This window comes from Marmota monax, unplaced genomic scaffold (genome assembly GCF_021218885.2).
Source record: "Marmota monax isolate L192 unplaced genomic scaffold, Marmota_monax_Labrador192_F-V1.1 WCK01_AAM20220418_F8-fsc00055, whole genome shotgun sequence".
Lineage (NCBI taxonomy): Eukaryota > Metazoa > Chordata > Mammalia > Rodentia > Sciuridae > Marmota > Marmota monax.
In genome coordinates, this window is record NW_026695205.1 from 1003968 (window position 1) to 1023745 (window position 19778).

The 19778-nt window shown below is 35.3% G+C and overlaps 1 protein-coding gene across 1 annotated transcript in view; it reads right to left on the reverse strand.

Moving 5' to 3' along the window:
• The window catches only part of Axdnd1 (axonemal dynein light chain domain containing 1), an 84171-nt gene that overhangs the window by 63984 nt on the left and 409 nt on the right, over positions 1 to 19778 (reverse strand). Inside the window, exons 2-9 of the mRNA XM_046430062.2 lie at positions 19177 to 19401; positions 17191 to 17363; positions 16707 to 16810; positions 9636 to 9756; positions 8792 to 8877; positions 6797 to 6853; positions 6134 to 6236; positions 2697 to 2818 (exon numbers count right to left, since the gene is read on the reverse strand). Of these exons, the coding sequence (XP_046286018.1) occupies positions 2697 to 2818; positions 6134 to 6236; positions 6797 to 6853; positions 8792 to 8877; positions 9636 to 9756; positions 16707 to 16810; positions 17191 to 17363; positions 19177 to 19270 (860 nt within the window). The 5' untranslated portion in view covers positions 19271 to 19401. The remainder of the gene's footprint in view (positions 1 to 2696; positions 2819 to 6133; positions 6237 to 6796; positions 6854 to 8791; positions 8878 to 9635; positions 9757 to 16706; positions 16811 to 17190; positions 17364 to 19176; positions 19402 to 19778) is intronic.

Genomic DNA, 19778 nt, shown 5'->3' on the forward strand with positions numbered 1-19778 from the left:
CTTCCCTTTCAAAGTGGCAGAAGCCCAAAGTGGCTCCAAAAATCCTGAAATGGCTCAAAGAAGCTGAAGAATGAGGAGGAAAAGGAAAGGTGAGGCCCAGCATACACTTAGCAGGGATCACAATTCAGGACCCATAGAGTCCAAGAGTTCATTTCTCTTTTTCACCTAATGATGGTAAAAAGCAGCCAGTGCTGGCCCAAAGTGGAAGAGGACTGGGTGTCAGTAGAGGGGGGAAAATCACAAAAGGAAAGAAAAAGGGAGCCAGAAAATATATGACAGAAAAAGTAAAGAAAAGAAATACTAAACAGACATTCATAAAACATATGTGGGAATAACAACAGGGAAAAAGAAAGGAATCTTGGCTGTGTTTTCCTGCCATGTTCATACAAGTGAATGAATAATTGTGGAAAATTATAACCAGAGCCATAATTATTCGGAATATTATAATTGAAATGTAAAATAAAAATAAGGACCTCTTTTTATTTCTTCTTCCAGATTATAAATGCTGTGGGGAAAGGAACTATCTCTTATATTTTTTATATTAGGATGGTTTGTTTTCATTTTCCATCCCTAGAGATTTGTATTCTTTTTGCAAGCCCAGTAATGCTTTGTGAAGTTTGAGCCTATGGATAAAATTGTGTAAACAGTAGGGATCTAGTGGTATTGGAATGGGAAGGACCTTCAGAGTTTCTAGTCCCTATATTACCAGGAGCAAATTTCCCTTTCAAACAGAGTACCTGATTTATGGAAGCTGGTTTTCTGCTGACAGTGCTGAGAAACTCATCCAACAGAGTTCCTTGAATTTAGTGAGTTTTTTTAATAAATAATCAAATTCATAAATAACAACACTTTCCTCAAAACTAACTAAATGTAAAAATACACCTGTTTAAAAATAAACAAAGGACTTTAATTCAAAGAAGTCTTTTTTTCTTTTTTCTTTTTTTTTTTTTTTGCTTCTAAATAAAACCAAATGAGATTATCTGGAAATCACCATAGATGATAAAGTATAGATACTATAACTTACTTCTACTGATAGTAAAAGTGATCTAGGTATTATATCCTAACCATGAAGTCTGATAACTGTAATATCTTTTAATTGAACTGGACATTTAGACTAATCTCTCACCCACTGAAAGAAAGGATTATCTAGCCCTTATTTAAACACTTAAAGTAACAGGAAACTCATAAATTCAATATAGAGCTCAAACATTGGAAAGTATCAATTTTAGGACTTCTGCTCCTGGTAATATAGGGACTAGACACTCTGAAGGTCCTTCCCATTCCAATACCACTAGATCCCCCACTGTTACACCATTATATCCATAGGCGCATACTTTACAAAGCATTACTGGGCCTGCCAAAAGAATACAAATCTCTAGGGATGGAAAATGAAAAGAACAAACAAGAAACGAGTGGTATGGGAGATAGTTGTGTTTCAGTAAGCAAACCCAGGATCAAAGTCGCCCCAGGAAGAATATCAACATTGGGATGCAGAGATAGGTCTCGGGCCCACTTCAAAATGGGAGACCAGGGCAAGCACAGGACTGCCACAGGAAGCCTGTGTCCCAGAGGGAGCAAATACAGATTCTCTTTTCAGAAAGGAATCCCTGACTTATGCCCTGAGGATTCCACAGTTAAGATCTTCCCAGTATGAGCTTCACAATGAAGAATACTAATGTTAATAAATCATCATGAAAATGACAGAAAGCTGACCAACACTGTTTACACAGTTAGTCGTGTAGTTCTTTGCCCTGCTGCTTCTACCACTCTTGGCTTGTTTCTTAGATTGACAACTCAGACCTTAGTTGTCCCTATCCTCATTCTGATTTGGCACTTTGGGTTTTCCACGGTATTCTAACTACTTTATTGTATCTAATCTTAATGGCTTTCCTCTAAGTTTCTCAGTACTAGATAACAGAAAATCAGCTTCCATAAATCAGACAGTGACCAGATTTATACCTCATTTAGAAGAAACCAATATTCAGAGAGATCTGATAATTTTCCTCTTGCCCCAGAGCAAGTCAACATAGATATATATTATTCTTTTCAACTTTTTGGAAAGTACTACAGTTATAAGAAGAATTATAGTAACAATAGTATTTGTCATCCTTGTTGCTAATAATTATATTTATTAACAACCTACCTCAGCATTCTCATTTAAAAAACCTCACTGCATTCCTATGAAGTATCTCAATACTTGGTACAGCATAGGTACTCAATAAAAACTGTTGGCTTATGAATGAATAGATAGAAAAAATGAAAACTTTCACAGTAGTTATTATTTTTCACTTACAAATGAGAAAAGTAAGGCTCACATGTTTAACAAGATTTCATACCAACATGAAGAGTAAACTACAGAAAACATAATAAGGGGCTGGGATTGTGGCTCAGGGGTACAGTGCTTGCCTAGCATGTGCAAGACCCTGGGTTCAATCCTCAGCACCACATAAAAATTAATAAAATAAAATAAAGATATTGTGTCCAAACAAAAAATAAATACTTTATAAAAATAAAATGAAGATATTGTGTCCAACTACAACTAAATATTTTTTTAAAAAGAAAATATAATAAAATGCAACTAGGTTCCTCATTATCAGTACAATGGAGAAGTGTTTTTGTGGCTTTCTCAAAAGTAGATATAAACATAATTCTAATATGAAATCCAAAAGTTGGAACATTCCAATAATAGCTCTAACCTGATTTTGGACAGCAGTTCTCCTCTATCTGCACAGTCCACACTGACCTGCCGAATAAGTTCATGAAAGACTGTATTGTAAATTGTCTGCTCCTTCTTCAAAATATGTAGTAGCTGGTGCATCTGGCAGAAAATAAGCAAATTAATCAGCATTATCACAGTCTTACCAGAAAAAAAAAAAACATTTTAGGAGGTAAGTACTCTAAACATGAACAAATTTTAGTAACTCCTTGATTGACATGTTCATACACATTTACAAAAATGATGATTTTTAAAAACCTCTCTAATTGTGCATCTATTTGTGGTGCATAGAGGTCATCACAATATTACTTTTATGTGATACCTGCTAAAAATACAAAACATGAATCTAATCATGAGCATATACATCAGACAAATCACAACTGAGAAACATTCTATAAGTTATTCTGTAGAATAAAGAAGCCTGTGCTCTTCAAAATACCAAGGTCAATAAATACAAAGAAAGGCTGAAGAATTGTTTCAAATTAAAGTTGTCTAAAAAGAGGCTGAGGTTGTGGCTCAGTGATAGAGCACTTGCCTAGCATATGTGAGGCACTGGGTTCAATTCTCAGCACCACATATAAGTTAACAAATAAATAAATATCCATTAACAACTAAAAAAAAAGCTGTCTATAAAGTAATATGACAACAAAAAGCACTGTGTGGTCCTGGGATGCTAGACTAGGAGGGAAAGGTAGCTATAAAAGACATCATAGGGATTGGGTGTGGTGGCATACACCTATAATCCCAGTGGTCAAGAGGCTGAGACAGGAAGATTGTAAGTTCAAAGCCAACTTCAGCAACTTAGTGAAGCCCTAAGCAATTTAGCTAGACCCTGTCTCTAAATAAAATTAAAAAAAGGGCTCCAGATATGGCTCAGAGGTTAAGCACCCCTGAGTTCAATCCCTAGTACCCAAAAAAGCCATTATAAGGACAATTGATTAAATATAAAATTTGAGCATGAACATCAGATAATTCTATAATATCTGTGTTAAATTTCCTCATTTTTTTGGTTTTGGGGTTTAAGTTCCTTTTTTATTTGTTCTAATTAGGTATACATGACAGTAGAATGCATTTTGACACATCGTAAATGGAGCATAACTTCTCATTTGTCTGGTTGTACATGATGCAGAGTTATACAGGTCATATAATCATATACGCACATAAGTAATAATGTCTGATTCATTCTACTATGCTTCCTACCCTCATACCTTCTCTCCCCTCCCTTCATTCCCCTATGTCTAATTCAAAGTACTTCTATTCTTCCCTAGACCCCCACATTGTGAATTAGCATCTGCATATCAGAGAAAACATTCAGCCTTTGGTTCTTTGGGATTGGCTTATTTTGCTTAGCATAATATTCTCTAGTTCCATCCATTTATCAGCAAATGCCATAATTTAATTCTTCTTTAAGGCTGAGTAATATTTCATTATGTGTATATATACCACAGTTTCTTTATCCATTCATCTGTTGAAGGTTACTTAGGTTGGTTCCATAGCTTAGCTATTGCAAATTGAGCTGCTATATAAACATTGATATGACTGTGTCACTGAGTATGCTCATTTTAAGTCCTTTGGGTTAAATTTCTTGATTTTAATAACTAGATTATGGATATTTAAGAGAATATTCTTGTTAGTAGGAGTAAACACTGACATATTTAATGGTAAAGAGGTTTGATATCTCCAACTTACTCTAAAATGGTCAAGGAAAAAAACTGCATATATAGAGGAGAGAGAATGATAAAGCAAATAAGGTACAATGCAAACAACTGGATGGAGAATCTGGGTGCTATGCTTTCAATGTCCCCTTCCAGATTCATGCTGAAGTATAACTGCCATTGTGATATTTAAAAATGGGGTCTGTAGGCAGTGATTGGATTAATGCTATTGAGGAAGTGAGGTAGTTATCACAGGAATGGGCTCCTGATAAAAGAATGATCCAATCGATTTCTTCTCTCTCTCTCTCTCTCTCTCTCTCTCTCTCTCTCTCTCTCCTGTGAGATCACTTGCCCCTCTACCTTCTACTATGGAATGACACTGCATGAAGACTCTCACCAGATGCTGGTGCCATGTTCTTGGACTTGCCAGCCTCCAGAACTATGAGTCAAATAATCCACTAATGTTTATAAATCATCCAGATTGTGGTACTCTGTGATAACAGCAGAAAACAGACGAAGATCCCAGGTAAAGGCCACATCAGAGTGCCTTGTTTCAAATTCTATGCAAGTAAAAATGTATAAAACAGAAAAGAAATAGCCCAAAAAGTCTATATCTAAGACTGAGAGAGTTCTTTCATTAAATACAAATAAAAGTGACAAGTGGTAAAAACATGTTTAATGGAACATAAAATAATGAGAGTCTTAAAAATAACAAATGCTGAGGAAATGCCAAGGAAGAATGAAAGGGGAACTCAGCCAAGATATGAAATCAAACTAAGTGTTCATCATGACTGAAAAGATAATATTGTATACATACACAATTGAAAATTATTCATTCATTAAAAAGAATGAAATTCTTGCAGTTAGAAGAAATGACTTCTAGAGCACAGTAGAGTTAACTATGATTGACAATTAATGCATATATCAAAATAGCCAGTAGAGAGGATTTTAAATTTTCTCAGTAAAAGAAATTATAAATGTTGGAGGTGCTGATCTGATCATTGCACATTTTATACATACTTCAAAATATCACATTGCACCTACCCAATAAATATACATAATCATTATGCCAATTAAAAGTAAAAATGAATAACTAACAAAGGTCTTAAAATCACTGATGCATTATGTTCAATGAAGTACAATAGTAATAATACAGCCATGTTTTTGTTGCATAAAAACATTTCCGTCAACAGCAAACCATATATATGAGGATGATCCCTATTGGAGCTGAAAAATTCCTCTCACCTTTTAATTTTAATTAATTTTCACTGTCCTTTTCGGTAATTAAATACATAAATACTAACCATAGTGTTGCAACTGCCCATGGTATTCAGTACATTAACTTGAAGTAGTAATAGGATATGCCATATATCCTAGGTGTGTAGTAGTCTTGGTTTGTGTATACAGATTTTTGTAAGTATACACTATGATACTGACACAGTGACAAAATTGCCTAACAATGTATTTCTCAGAGTATATCCCCATTATTAAGCAATATATAACTATACTAAAAAATAATTATATAGTGTTTACTATGTGCAAGTACTTTATAGTTATTATTTCATTTCATCTCACATTAACCCCCATGAGGTAGATACTATTATTAACTATGATTTACAAATTAGGAAACTAAGGCAAAAGGACATTAAATGATTTGCCCAAGGTCACCCACTAATAAATGGCAGAGTCAGTATTCCAGCCCAGGCATTCTGCTTCCAGAGTACATGCTCTACTTCTGGGTTACACTGATCTTTACAATTACCTTGGTTGGTCCTCTATATTCCTCATTTTCTACACCAGCCCTCTCCAGCATAATATCCATCACATCATTCAGCTTGATCACTTCTACTCTTTTATTAGGTTTCCTAAAAGATTAAGGTGGTAGACTTATACAATTAGCATTACAAAAAGTCATCTCAAGTGACAAAAAGAATGTAAAACTTTTAATGAAAATGTATATATGATGTAATATTAATGGTGTTTTAAAGCATTAAACATACACCTGCTGATAGAGTAGGATATAAGTAATACAGTGAAAAATTAAAAATAAGAAAATTGCAAATAGCATGATCTTTTTTTCTTAAAATAATTATCCCCTTCAAAGATTCCATAGAACTATTGTGTAGGATGATTAACATCGGTTACCTCACAAGGTAGGAGAAGAAAAAGAACAAAGAAAGATAAACTAGCAAAATGGAGAAATACTAAAGATTAAATGTAGAATATAAAAGAATTTTACAGTACTTAAATAAAGTTGATAAATTAACATAAATTTAAATATACAATTGGACATATAAACATTGTTTATATGACAGAATTATAAGTAATTACTGTTATAATATTTTACTTAATAAAATACCAGTAAAAATAAATATATGTGTATCTAATTATTCTAAAAATACTTGAGAAAATAAATTCTACTCACATGGATGGGAAGAGTAACAGCCTGTTTTCACTATCTGTCAGGAGAGTAGTATATTTGCTACAATTAAAAAAAAATGAGTGAATGTTATTTTAAGAAACTATTTTGAGATGTAGCTCAGTGGTAGGGCATGAGCTTAGCATGCACAAGGCCCAGTACAGATAATACTCTGGCCTGTTTATCAATTCGCATACCTAATACCCAGAATCTTGGTTTCTAAGTATCGTTCTCTACTAAAAGAAATCAGAATAAATCACATGATAAAATTAAAACCTAATGGAGCCAGGTACAGTGGCACACACATGTAATTCCAGCTACTCTGAGGCTGAGTCAGGAGGATCCAGAGTTCAAGACTAGCATGGGCAAATTAGCAAAGTGTCTCAAAATAAAATATAAAAAAGAGCTGGAGCTTTAGTTCAGTGATAGAGCACCCCTGGGTTCTATCCCCAGTTCAAGAAAAATACTTCATGGAATGTAGAAACTTGAAGGTGATGATAAAGGCCTGCCATTTGCAGACAAGACAATACCAAATATCTATAGACATCTACAAACTTAGATATAATGACATTTGTCATATTTGGAACATTTTAGTAAAGGAGATTTTATCACATTCCTTGATGTGTCAAAATTTGAAAATTTCAATTCAATAAAATTCAATAAAAGAAAAAAAACATGTCTTTTTAGCTATTTCAAAGGTGAAAGGAGGGGCTGGGTTTTTAGCTCAGTGATAAAGGGTTTACCTAACATGCGCAAGGACCTGGGTTTAATCCTCAGCACCACGAAAGAAAAAAAAGAAAAAAGGTAGAAGGCTGTCCTAAGAATATTGAAGTCAACAAATTTAACTTACTAAACAGGTTATAAACTGTTTAAGAAGCTATTATAAAACTAAAACCCATCTTTCCTGATGCCTGGGTTAAAAAACATACATTTAAAGTATTTGTATATGTGTAAAAGCAAACAGAACAAAATATAAATACCCAGTGAATCAGGATAAAGAGCATGTGGGAGTTCCTTGTCCTACTTTTGTAATTTTTTATCAGTTATCAGAATTATATAAAAAACAACAGAAAGTAACCCAAAAAATGCATTCCACATAGTTGTACTTTCAAAATACTGTTCTTATAAGGAAATGCCATGTTATTATATAATATATAAGATTCAAAGAGTGACATCCTCTGAATATTTTATTAAAAAACCATAGTCCAAATTTCTAGTTTTTTAAACTATAAAACAATTAAATGTTGCTTCAGAAAATAAAAGCAAGATCTCATTGTCAATCAGACAAACAGGAATCAATGACTGGTCTGCAGTCTGGAGCAAATCCCTGAGTGTGCAATATGAAATCCTGACTTTATTTACTTTGTCTGCGTGGTCATTGATCATAACCATTCCTAAAGGACATGGTCAAGCATTCAGAACAAAAAAGCACTCAGAAAAAATCCCATTTTTATTTATTTTTATTGGTGCATTATAATTGTACATTGTAAGATTCATTATGCTATATTCATACATGCACATAATTTGATCAATCTCATTCCCCAAAACCTTCCCTTTCCCTCCCTTCCTCCTTCCCCTGATCCATCTATTCTACTCATCTCCTTTCTAGTATTTTTATTATTATTATTACTATTATTATTATTTCAATCAATATATAACTTCATATATGTATACACACACACACACACACATACACACACGGGATTTACTGTGGTCTAGTCATACACAGTGTGGTAGATTTCATTCCCCAAAGTTCCATTTTTTAAAAAATTCAAAATTAAATGGCAGGAAAAGATAGAGAAGAGTTAATTACTAAAATACCAAACGTTTTTAAGTCTTTCTCATTAGTTGTGGCATCTTTCTTAAATTGTATTAGGGTGGCTAGCCCAAATATTTTCACACTACATGAACATGATGTACTGCTCTCAGGTTCTTCTGTGTGTGGGAAGGGGGAACAACGGTTGGGCACCTCAGATATTCAATACACAACATAGTACTCACTCGTCATAACACTCCAAACCTGAAACTCCTGTACTTGAAACGATATGAAATTCTTCAGGAATCAAAGTATCTGTTAATGTCTTTGGCTGAAAAGAAAAGAAAATGAAGACCATCTAAATAGATGAAAAAATTAAATTGCACAAATACTAATTTCTATCCCAAAGGTATACTATTTATTGAAATATTTTGATTAGAGAAATAACAATATTAGCAATGTGGGTCAATACAGATGACAAAAAAAAATTTAAGCAGAGCACGTGTTAAAAATAACCATGAGTTAGAGAGCAACTTTAGTTCTAGTACAATCAGCCCTTGATATGTGCAGGGGGTGGTCCAGGCCCCCATACAGATGGAAAAAAAATTGTTATACTGAATGGTTTAGGGAATAATGACAAGAAAAGGACTTATATTCAGCACAGAGACAATATTTTTTTCAAATATTTTCTATCTGTGGTTTGTTGTATATGCAGGTGGGGAATCCTCAAGCGTAGAGGGCCAACTGCATTTAGAAATTCATTAACTCTTTTTTTATTTGATTCAGTAGGAAGCTTAAAATTCAATTTAGCAACATACCAAGGATAAGAATTCTACAAAATTACATGTGGATTTCTGTGAGGGGAAAACCTAGTCTCCCATACTTTTCTAGATTAAAGCAGATAACTGTGGTTTGAAAAATGGCTTAAAAATCTTTAATCTTTTCCCACTAACTACCCTTTTAAAGAAATAATTGGAAAGCTCTATGAAAACAAATAAACAATGCAGTGTTATAGTGTCAGATTGCCTTATATTTGGGGGAAATTATTTTTAAAACAAAGAAGGAGAGATGATTTTTCAAATACTTTACCTTATGAGGCACCATGGCACCATCATGTGACTCTAATGAACGGTCCATACGTGGAGGACAAACTACATTCTCTCTAATCTCTCCTTTTACACGTTTTATGTCATACAGAAAAGAAATGTCCCTAAAAATTAGAAAATATAGAAAATATAGATATATAAAAATATATTTTAAAAAATAACTGTTCTGTCTAGCTAACTAAATACAGATGGTAAAGAGTTGTTATGCGGGGCTGGGGATGTGGCTCAGGCGGTGGCGCGCTTGCCTGGCATGCGTGCGGCCCGGGTTCGATCCTCAGCACCACATACAAACAAAGATGTTGGGTCCGCCGAAAACTAAAAAATAAATATTAAAATTCTCTCTCTCTCTCTTTAAAAAAAACAAAAAAAAGAGTTGTTATGCTAAATTGTTTAGGGAATGATGACAAGAAAAAGCCTTACATATTCAGTATAGACACATATCTTACCAGTGAGTAAAATGTCATTTATGTCAGGAAAAACTGATCTCCTTACCTCATACTCTCCTGAGGCACTAGGTACAAGTTCCCATGCATTCTTCCTCTTTTCTATCTGATATTTCTCATTCTCATCACAAACTCTTTCTTTTCCTTCCATCTCAGATTAAGATACTGTTTCTATGGTTATTCCTTCCACTTATGTACCTTCATTACATCTTTGCCCATACCCTCACAGCTCCTGTTCCATCAATCATAATTTCTGTGTATTTCCTACAATTTTAGTCTTTTCTCTAAAAATCTTTTTCTTGACCAGGCATTACCAGTCTGTGCATGACTGTTTTATATGGCTGACTGGCTATCTATCTATCTATCTATCTATCTCTTGCTTTCTGTTAAATATCAAACTTCCTAAAATTTCCCTTCAATCTAATTCCTACCCAAACATCCCCCAAAACCATTCTCCAAAAAGCTGATGATACTTCCCACTGCCAAGTTAAATAATTTCTTATTAGTTATCTTCCACTACACTGTGGAATATTTTCTAGGACTGATCATCTCTGTTTAAAAACACTCTCCTCCTTAATTTCCTGTGGTACTAGATGCTCCTGGTTTATCCTTTCTACTTTCTTAGACTTCTTTGTGCTCTCCTGCTACTAAATGGAAGTATTCTACAAAGTTGCATCCTCATCCCTTTTACTCTTCTTTCCCCTACATTTTCTTCCTTGACAATATCATCAAATCTCACATTATCATAGATGTTACCCTGTAGGCACAACTAAATCGTTCTTCCGTTCCTTCTTTTCCCCCTCTAGTATTCACTGTCAATTAACACCACCACTCTCTTCACCAAAATCTCAACATCTATAATCAATCCCTTCCCATCCTTTGTACCTAATATCCAATCTACTGCTACCACTTATTCTTTTTTCCCCATGGTTTTATTGAGGTATAATTGAAGTACAATAAAATGCATATTTGAAGTATGCAATTTGATCAGTTTTTGCATGTATGTAACCAAAACAATCAATACAAAAAGTATTTCCATTACTTTTTCTAAAATTTGACATCATGCAGACTGTAATTCCTGCATGATTTTTTACATCAGAAACCAATTACCTTAAGATATACAGAACCCCACCCCCATGCCAACTATTTCAAAATTAAATGGCACATTTATAAATATTTCTGAGGTCAAGGAATAAAGCACAAGGAAAGTAAATAAGAAGTGCTTTGAACAAAGTGATAATAAGAACTTAAAATACTAGGATCTCTGGGATTAAACAGTACTCAGATGAACATTTATAACTTAAAGTACTTGTATCAGAAAGAAGCTAGAATAACAATCAAGTTATTTTCAAATTAAGTAGTAGGAAGGAAAAATAAGAGTAGGAACAGAAATATATGATCTAGAGAAGAAATAATATAGCTAAAATTTGATAAAAATCAAACAAGTCTAAAGAAAAAATAAGAACACACAATTTAATACCAATGGAAAGGGAGCTATCAAAATAATCCCATAGATGCCAAAAATATATTAAGGTAATTTTTCAATTGTATGCCAACACATGTGATAGCTTACATAACATGGTCCATATTAGAGAAGGATCCATGTGCTACTGAGAAGAAAGTGTATTCCATCATTAATGGATGAAATATTCTATATGTCTGTTAAATCTAAATTATTGATTGTATTATTTAGTTCTATAGTTTGGAAGTTTTTGTTTGGAAGATCTACCCAGTATTCAGAGAAGTGAGTTAAAGTCACCCAGTATTATTGGATTGTGATCTATTTGATTCTTAAGTTCAGAAGAGTTTTTTGATGTACGTAGATGCTTCATTGCTTGGGGCATAAATATTTGTGATTGTTATGTCTTGTTGATGTATAATTCCCTTAAGCAGTATGGAATGTCCTTCTTCATCCCTTCTGATTAACTTTAGCTTGAGGTCCTCTTTATCTGATATGAGGCTAGAAACCCCTGCTTGTTTACATGATCCATGTGAGTGATCTGTTTTTTCCCATCTTTTCACCTTCAGTCTGTGGATATCTTTGCCTATGAGATGAGTCTCTTGGAGACAGCATATTGTTGGGTCTTGTTTTTGTTGTTTTTAATATTTATTTTTTAGTTGGACACAATATCTTTATTTTAATTATTTATTTTTTTTATGTGGTGCTGAGGATCGAACCCGGGGACTTGCAAATGTTAGTCGAGCGCTCTACTGCTGAGCCACAACCCCAGCCCTGGGCCTTGATTTTAATCCAATCTGCCAGTCTATGTCTTTTGATTGATGAGTTTAGGCCATTAATGTTCAAGGTTATTACTGAGATATGATTTGTTCCTGGTCATTTTGGTTTATTTCTAGTTTTTAATTTGAATTAGTTTCTCCTCTGATTGACTATTTCTCCTTTAGTGTAGTTCCTCCCTTCATTGGTTTTTACTTTTTTTTCCCATTTCATCTTCATGGAATATTTTGTTGAGAATATTCTGAAGTGCAGGCTTTCTGGTTGCAAATTATTTTAAAAAATATTTTTAGTTATAGATGGACACAATACCTTTAATTTGTTTATTTAGTTTTTTTTTTTTTTTAATTGTGGTGCTGGAGATTGAACCCAGTGCCTCAGGCATGCTAGGCAAGTGTACTATCACTGTGCCACAACCCCAGCCCTGGTTGTGAATTCTTTTAACTTTTGTTAATCATAAAAGGTTTTTATTTCATCTTCAAATGTGAAGCTTAATTTTGCTGGATATAGGATCCTTGGCTGGCATTCATTTTTTTTCAGAGCTTGATTTATGTTATTCAAGGATCTCCTAGCTTTGTGGGTCTGGGTTAAGAAATCAGCTGAGATCCATATTGGTTTCCCCTATATGTAATCTGATATTTTTCTCTCACAGCCTTTAAAATTCTAGCCTTATTCTGTATGCTAGGCGTTTTCATTATAATGATGTGGGTCTGTTGTAATTCTGCACATTTGGGGTCCTGTAAGCCTCTTGTATTTGATTTTCCATTTCATTCTTTATATTTAAAAAATTGTTATTATTTCACTGAAAATATTGTGCATTCCTTCAGGTTTGTATCTCCATTCCTTTATCTGTTGGCTCTTTTTATATTTTCCCATAATTCTTAGAAGTTGTGTTCATAGTTTCTTAACATCTTCTCTCCGTGGTCCACTTTATTTTCAAGATTACATATTCTGTCTTCATTGCCTAAGGCTCTGCCTTCCAAATGGTCTATTTTTTTGGTGATGCTTTCTATTGAATTTTTAATTTGGTCTATTATTTCCTTTATTTCAAGGATTTCTGTTTGTGTCCCCCCCCCAAATCTATCTCTTTATTGAAGTGATCTTTTGCTATATGTATTTGCTGTCTTACATCATCCTTTACTTTGCAGATCAGTTTAACTAAATGCAGTCCAAATTCCTCTGACATTTCTGTGGTGTTGATAGATTCTGTTATTGGAGTATCTTAGTTTGCTTGGAGCGATTTTTTCCCTTGCTTTTTCATGTTGTTTGTGTGTCTACCCATGTAACAGTATGGATCTGAGGCAGCAGTTTCCTTCCACTGTGTAGACTCATAGTGTCCCTGAAGGTTTCCAGTACCTCATTTGCTGAGAAGCTGCCTATTAGTTTTCTTTGTTTCACTCCACAGAGCAGCCAGGAATGTGAACTTCTCTATTCTGCCATCTACCACTACTTATTAATTCTATGGTCACCCTCCTCTTAATAGTGGTCCTCTTGTCTCTTGCCAATGCCAAATCACTAGTCAAAGTTGTCATTACTTTTTATGTTGATTCCTGGTGGGGTATAGTGGCACATACTAGTAACCTCAGCAACTTGGGAGGCTAAAACAGAAGGATCACCTCATATCAGCCCTTTTGTTTTTGGTGTGGGGACTGAACCCAGGGCTTTGTGCATGTGAGGCAAGCACTCCACAAACCAAGCTATATCCCCCAGCCTCATAGCAGCTCTTTTAAAAAAATTTTATTTGATAAAAGGCTTACCAAGTTACCCAGGAAGGCTTCAAACTTGGGATCCTCCTGCCTCAGTCTCCCAAGTAGCTGGAATTATGGATGTGTGCCACCATATCCTGCTAAACTCTTTTTGATTTGTTATGAGACCCCCAATATCCTTGTAGTTAGCAACCATATTAGGAGATCAAACTTCACCAGTTATTCCAGAAGCTTCACACACCATCCTTCTCTATTGCCCTCACCTCTGAGAACGAGTGCTATCATTTCCTTGTGCTTTAATCACCCACTTAAAAGCAGGGAAAAGGAAAACAACTCTATTAAGCTAGCAAAAAATAAGAAAAAAAGGATGCAAAGAGAAAACAGAGTAAGATGGCATAAATAAATCAAAATGCATATGCTCGGGATAAATATCTATTCCAGGGTATTATACTCTTAGACCCAAAGCTCCTGTGTTGGTAGCTGCTTCCTGGTAGCTGCCTCCTGCTTCCCCTGTCCTGGGAGTTTTTTCAACAGACACTGCTTCATACCAGCTCCTTTAGCCCGTCCAACAATTTTGTATTCAATTCTTTTTGTGTTTAAAAATATCTAAATTTTTTTTTCTAGAGTAGTTTATTTTTTCCACTAAACTCTGACAAAGCCATCAAAAATATGATTCAGGGATACTACTTTGTATCTTTTTGTTGTGCTCTGGATATTTGAGGTTGCAAGACATGTTACGTTTTGTTATTATTAGTTGTGTGCAGGTGTATTTCTATTGGTGCCACAACAAATTATCACAAACTTAGCTTAAGCAACACAAAATTTTTTTATTTTATTTTGAGACAAGGTCCCAGGCTGGCCTTGAATTTACCATCCTCCTGCCTCAGTCTCCTGAGTTGTTGGGATTACAGGCATAAATAAGCCACTGTACCTGGCTTAACACAAATTTACTACCTTACCATTCTGCAGGTCAGAAGTTCAATACGGTTTGACAGAGCTAAAATTTAAGTGTGACAGGACTGTGTGAGGTTCCAGATGTGTTAGAGGAAGACCCATTTTTGTGTGTATCCAGGATAACAGAATCCAGTTCCTTGGGCATACAAGATTGAGACCCCTGTTTCCCTGATAGCTGTTAGCCGAGTCGTCACTAGAAGACCCAGCTTCTAGTATCCAGTTGCATTTTTTGGCTCATGTACCCCCCACCTTCCATCCTCAAAGCTAACAATGGAAGGTTGAACCCGTGTCATGATGCATATCTGCCCTCCTCTTTCTATCTCATCTGCAACCCACTTGACTGCCCTTCTTTACAACTTTCAGGGATTCAGGTGATTAGGTCACTCTGACAATCCAAGGTAAGCTTTCCATCTCAAGTCCTTTCTGCCATATGAGGTATGTATTCACAGCTCCCAAGAATACAGTAAGAACATTTTAGTAGGGGTGAGGGAACATTATCTGTTTACCTGATTTTCACATTTTAAAAATTCTGACTCAGAAGTCATTTGACATCAAAACTTTAATGTCAGTTTATTGCTGAATTCAGATATGGCTATTTTTTCAAAGTACTTTAAATATCTCATAACTATTAATTATTACTATTAATAATTATATCCATGATCTAAATGCATAAAATGAAATACAGATGCTGTATGACACTAAAGCCCCAGGACACAAAAGTCAATAGACTAAGTTTCTGCCACTCTTTGTAGCACTGAGACACAACTGAATAATAACAACTTATACTTGAATAGCACTTATGGTTTTACAAGTGCTCTTGAATTCATTATCTCATTTGTACTTTTACAACATCCCTAGAGGCACACAAAACTGAGTTACATTTTTTAGTTGTAGACAGACATAATACCTTTATTTATTTATTTTATGTGGTGCTGAGGATCAAACCCAGTACCTCACAAGTACCAGGCAAGCACTCTATCCCTGAGCCACAACCCCAGCCCTAAGTTATTTATTACCTTTTTTACAGACTAGAAAATTAACTTCAGAAAGACTAAATCACCTACCCAAGTACAATAAGCATTTTCAGACAAAAATGACAGGTAAACAAACAGCATGCAGGAAGTAAACTGATAAATGTATTTTACTTATAAAATGGGGTCACAATCTTCACAGGAAAAAAAAATTGACACTTAGAATAGTTTTAGGAATGATACAAAAACAATAAATAGTATTTGCTGATTTGACCTAGAAAAGTATTAAAGAGTAAGGGTTCCCTTTGAAGAGAACCAGAATTAAGCACTTGTTCTACAGGGTTTTCCACATTATAAAGCTTTTTCCTCTAAGATATTCAAAAAACACCTATACATACAGATACAGGAAACTCTAAAGGCATTCTGCCTGTCAGATCTTGCTCCTTTTAGTAGGTAGCAATAAGGAATAGGAGAGTATAAGGACAGCTATACAAATACATGCAAAAAAGAAATAAATTTAAACAAACTGAAAATATGCAGAGCCAATACCTACAGCTATCATACTTATAATCATCATAAACAAAAACATGACCACCCTTTTGGATTGTATTCTGATTTATCAAAGATACTGCAAGTTTTATAACCAATGATTTTATGAGTTCTCCAATCCTGCCCCTCCCAAGGCTGTCACATGAAATAAGAAAATGACTATTAATCTGCATCTATCTGAACCTCTTCCTTCTTTACCTTGCAGCTCCTGTCAGGGAGACAGGATGGTCAATCAGGTATTTGAATTTATTCCTTCGAATAGGGTGCTGCCAGACATGGTCTACAGGGCGTGGAAGAGTACCCTGGGAAAAAGAAAAACACATGGATATCCAGCAGAGGGCACTCTAGTCAAGCAAAAAATCTATTCTTAGTAATTGAATATTTATATTTTGATACCCTGTGGAATAGAGCAGAATTCTTATTCAGTAGCATGCGCAAAGACTGAAAATAGAACATTTCTACAAATATTAAAACTAAGTATGGTAATTTTGGTAAGAAAACAGATTAATAGAAATATTCAAGCCTTAGAAATTTGGGTGAAAACATGAGTTTTCAATGTAGAAAATTACTTTAAAAAAAGTTAAGACCACTTGGAATATATAACCTGTGCTCAACTAACACTTAGTAAACAGGATACCAAAGAGATAATATCCCCAAGTAGTCTACATGCAAACTTACACACCTTTGGAGTTTTAGTTTTCTTAGGAGGCAGTAAATATTCAGGACAGGGACCGGCATTGGCTGCATAGGTCAGAGAAAGCAGAATCTCCTCGGGGATGAACTCATTCTGAAGGGAAGTAGGAAGGGGTTTGGAATGACCCACCATACTTTTTTGCTCCCTTAGTTCAGGAAGTCCTAAGAATGAAAAAGGAAAGAAAAGCTCTTATTCTAAGTTTTTGGATGGAGCTTCCCATACTGCCTCATAATTCTCATCTGTATTTTCCTAATAGAGAGAAACATTGCTTCTGATTGAAAAGGATAGTAACAAATAATATTTAAAACACCAAAGATTATCTGGTCAAAAGAAATGTATTACCTACCCTACTCACATCAAACAACAGGTTCAAAACCTCATATACAAAGCTGAACCTGAATTAGTCCAAGCTGAAAATTAACTCACTTCACTTATCATATACAAAACTGAACCTGAATTAGTCCAAGCTGAAAATTAACTCACTTCACTTAACTGGGAGAGCTTTAAGATGATGGGAATCAACTATTTTCCTTTTGATATGCAAATAAAACAAGAAATCTTTCCTTCAATCTGTCAGATTATTTATAATTTCTCTCAAATAAATTCAAAGGTAAAATTGAGGATGGGGGCTGGGGTTGTAGCTCAGTGATAGTGTTTGCCTCTCATATGTGAGACACTGGGTTAGATCCTCAGCACCAAATAAACATAAATAAATAAAGGATTGTGTCCATCTACAATTAAAAAATATTTTAAAAAATTGAGGATGGAAGGGATCTGAGTGGAGTTTAAAAGTAAAAGTAGGGGTTGGGGAAACAGTTCGGTGTAGAGCACTTACCTAGCATGTATAAGTCTTTGGATTGGATCTCTGGCACACACACACAAAGTAAAAGTAGAACTAGGATTGTTGGAAATGAAAAGTGGAATAATCTCAGCAAGCTCATAGAATAAGAACTGTGAAGAGTATTCTCCTCAGCTTGATTAGTACACAGAAGTAAAAAACATGGGTAATAGGGCTAATTCAGGAAAAGGCTTCCAGGAAATCAGTCAGGTAGTTTGGTAGTCACTGTTCATAACTTTCAGTAAAGAAGTACCATGTTTTCATCACCATCAAAACTTTTAAGATTTATACTACCAAGTCTCTCTCAAGGGTTTGGTATAGAATATCAGAAGAAATAGGGGGGAAACAAAAAGGTTAGGTGGGACTTCAGCAGAATCTCTCCCAACAACTCCTGAAGGTGAGACTGGAGAAAGTGTTACCCTAATAGGGTGAGGATGCTTTTAGCAATTTTTGTTTATTTTTTTATCTTTTTTTTTTTTTTGTAGTTGTAGATGGACAGCATGACTTTATTTATTTTTATGTGGTGCTGAGGATTGAACCCAGTGCCTCAGGCATGCTCCTAAAGTACTCTATCACTGAGCTATAGCCCCAGCCCAGCAATTTTTATTCTAGTGTTAGATCTGCATTCATCTAAGAATGAAAAGCTCACAGAATTGCTTTCATTTAGAAAAATTATTAAAACTTGATACAAATACATAATTTGTATGATTTGCATGTGTCTGTCTTATCTCCACTATTCTTTTTAAGTGCCTTAATGTCAGAGACCAACTACCAAAAAAGATGCCATTGTATTTAAAATAGGAGGGTGAATTTTTAAAACAATATAAAACTCATCAGCATTTGGAAAAAGTTTTAACATAGACTTTAGGTGGAGTAATTAAACAGGACTGGCTCTAAACTACTATAAAAGAAAATGGCTTTTGGTTTTACTTGAACGAGTGTCAGAAAAACAGCTCTAGTGCCCACTGAGGATCATTTAATCATCAGAGACCAGCTTTGATAACACAGGGAGACCCTGGGCTCAGAGGAAGGGAGGGGAAAAGGGTAGGGGGAAACGTCTGGTGAAGAAAAATGGTGAATGGAAGGTGATTTCTGTCAATGACCGCGATTATGTCGGCGGGATCCTTCAAGTTTACCTCGGGTCTCCTCCTTGACTACAGAGACTCTTGACTTTTTGGCCTCAGATGATAAGGAGTTCAGAGATGCGGACGGTATTTTCTGAAGAGACATAGTTTTTTAAAAAAAGGGAGAGGGCGCGCGAGAGCGAGCCTCCTACCGTTCTTTAGTAATTTGAAATATTCCTCAAATTAATTTAAAAGTAAATCGGCGTCGTACCAGGACCTTCAGGCTGTCAAATTGTCCTGTAGGCAAAAGAAATGAACAACAACAAAAAAGAGAGAGAGAGAGAAAGAGAGAGAGAGAGAGAGAGAGAGAGAGAGAGAGAGAGAGAGAGAGAGAGAGAGAGACCCATTACGTGCTTGTGTTCATTTCGGAGTTGGAATCCACCTAGCAGTGTTCCCCTTCTTTGGGGGGGGACCCTGAGGTTCTCTAGGGTCCTCTAACGTGACTGAGAAGCCAGCGAGTGTGGGAGGGTCGGGGAAGGACACGCTCGCCCCACCACAGCCTGCCCGCCCGCCCGCCCGCAGCCCTGTGGGCACCGCCCGCTCGTGTCCCCAGCTTCCCCAAAACAGTGCCCCTCGCGCAGGACAGAGCCACGGTCTCGAATGTCAGGCAGGAC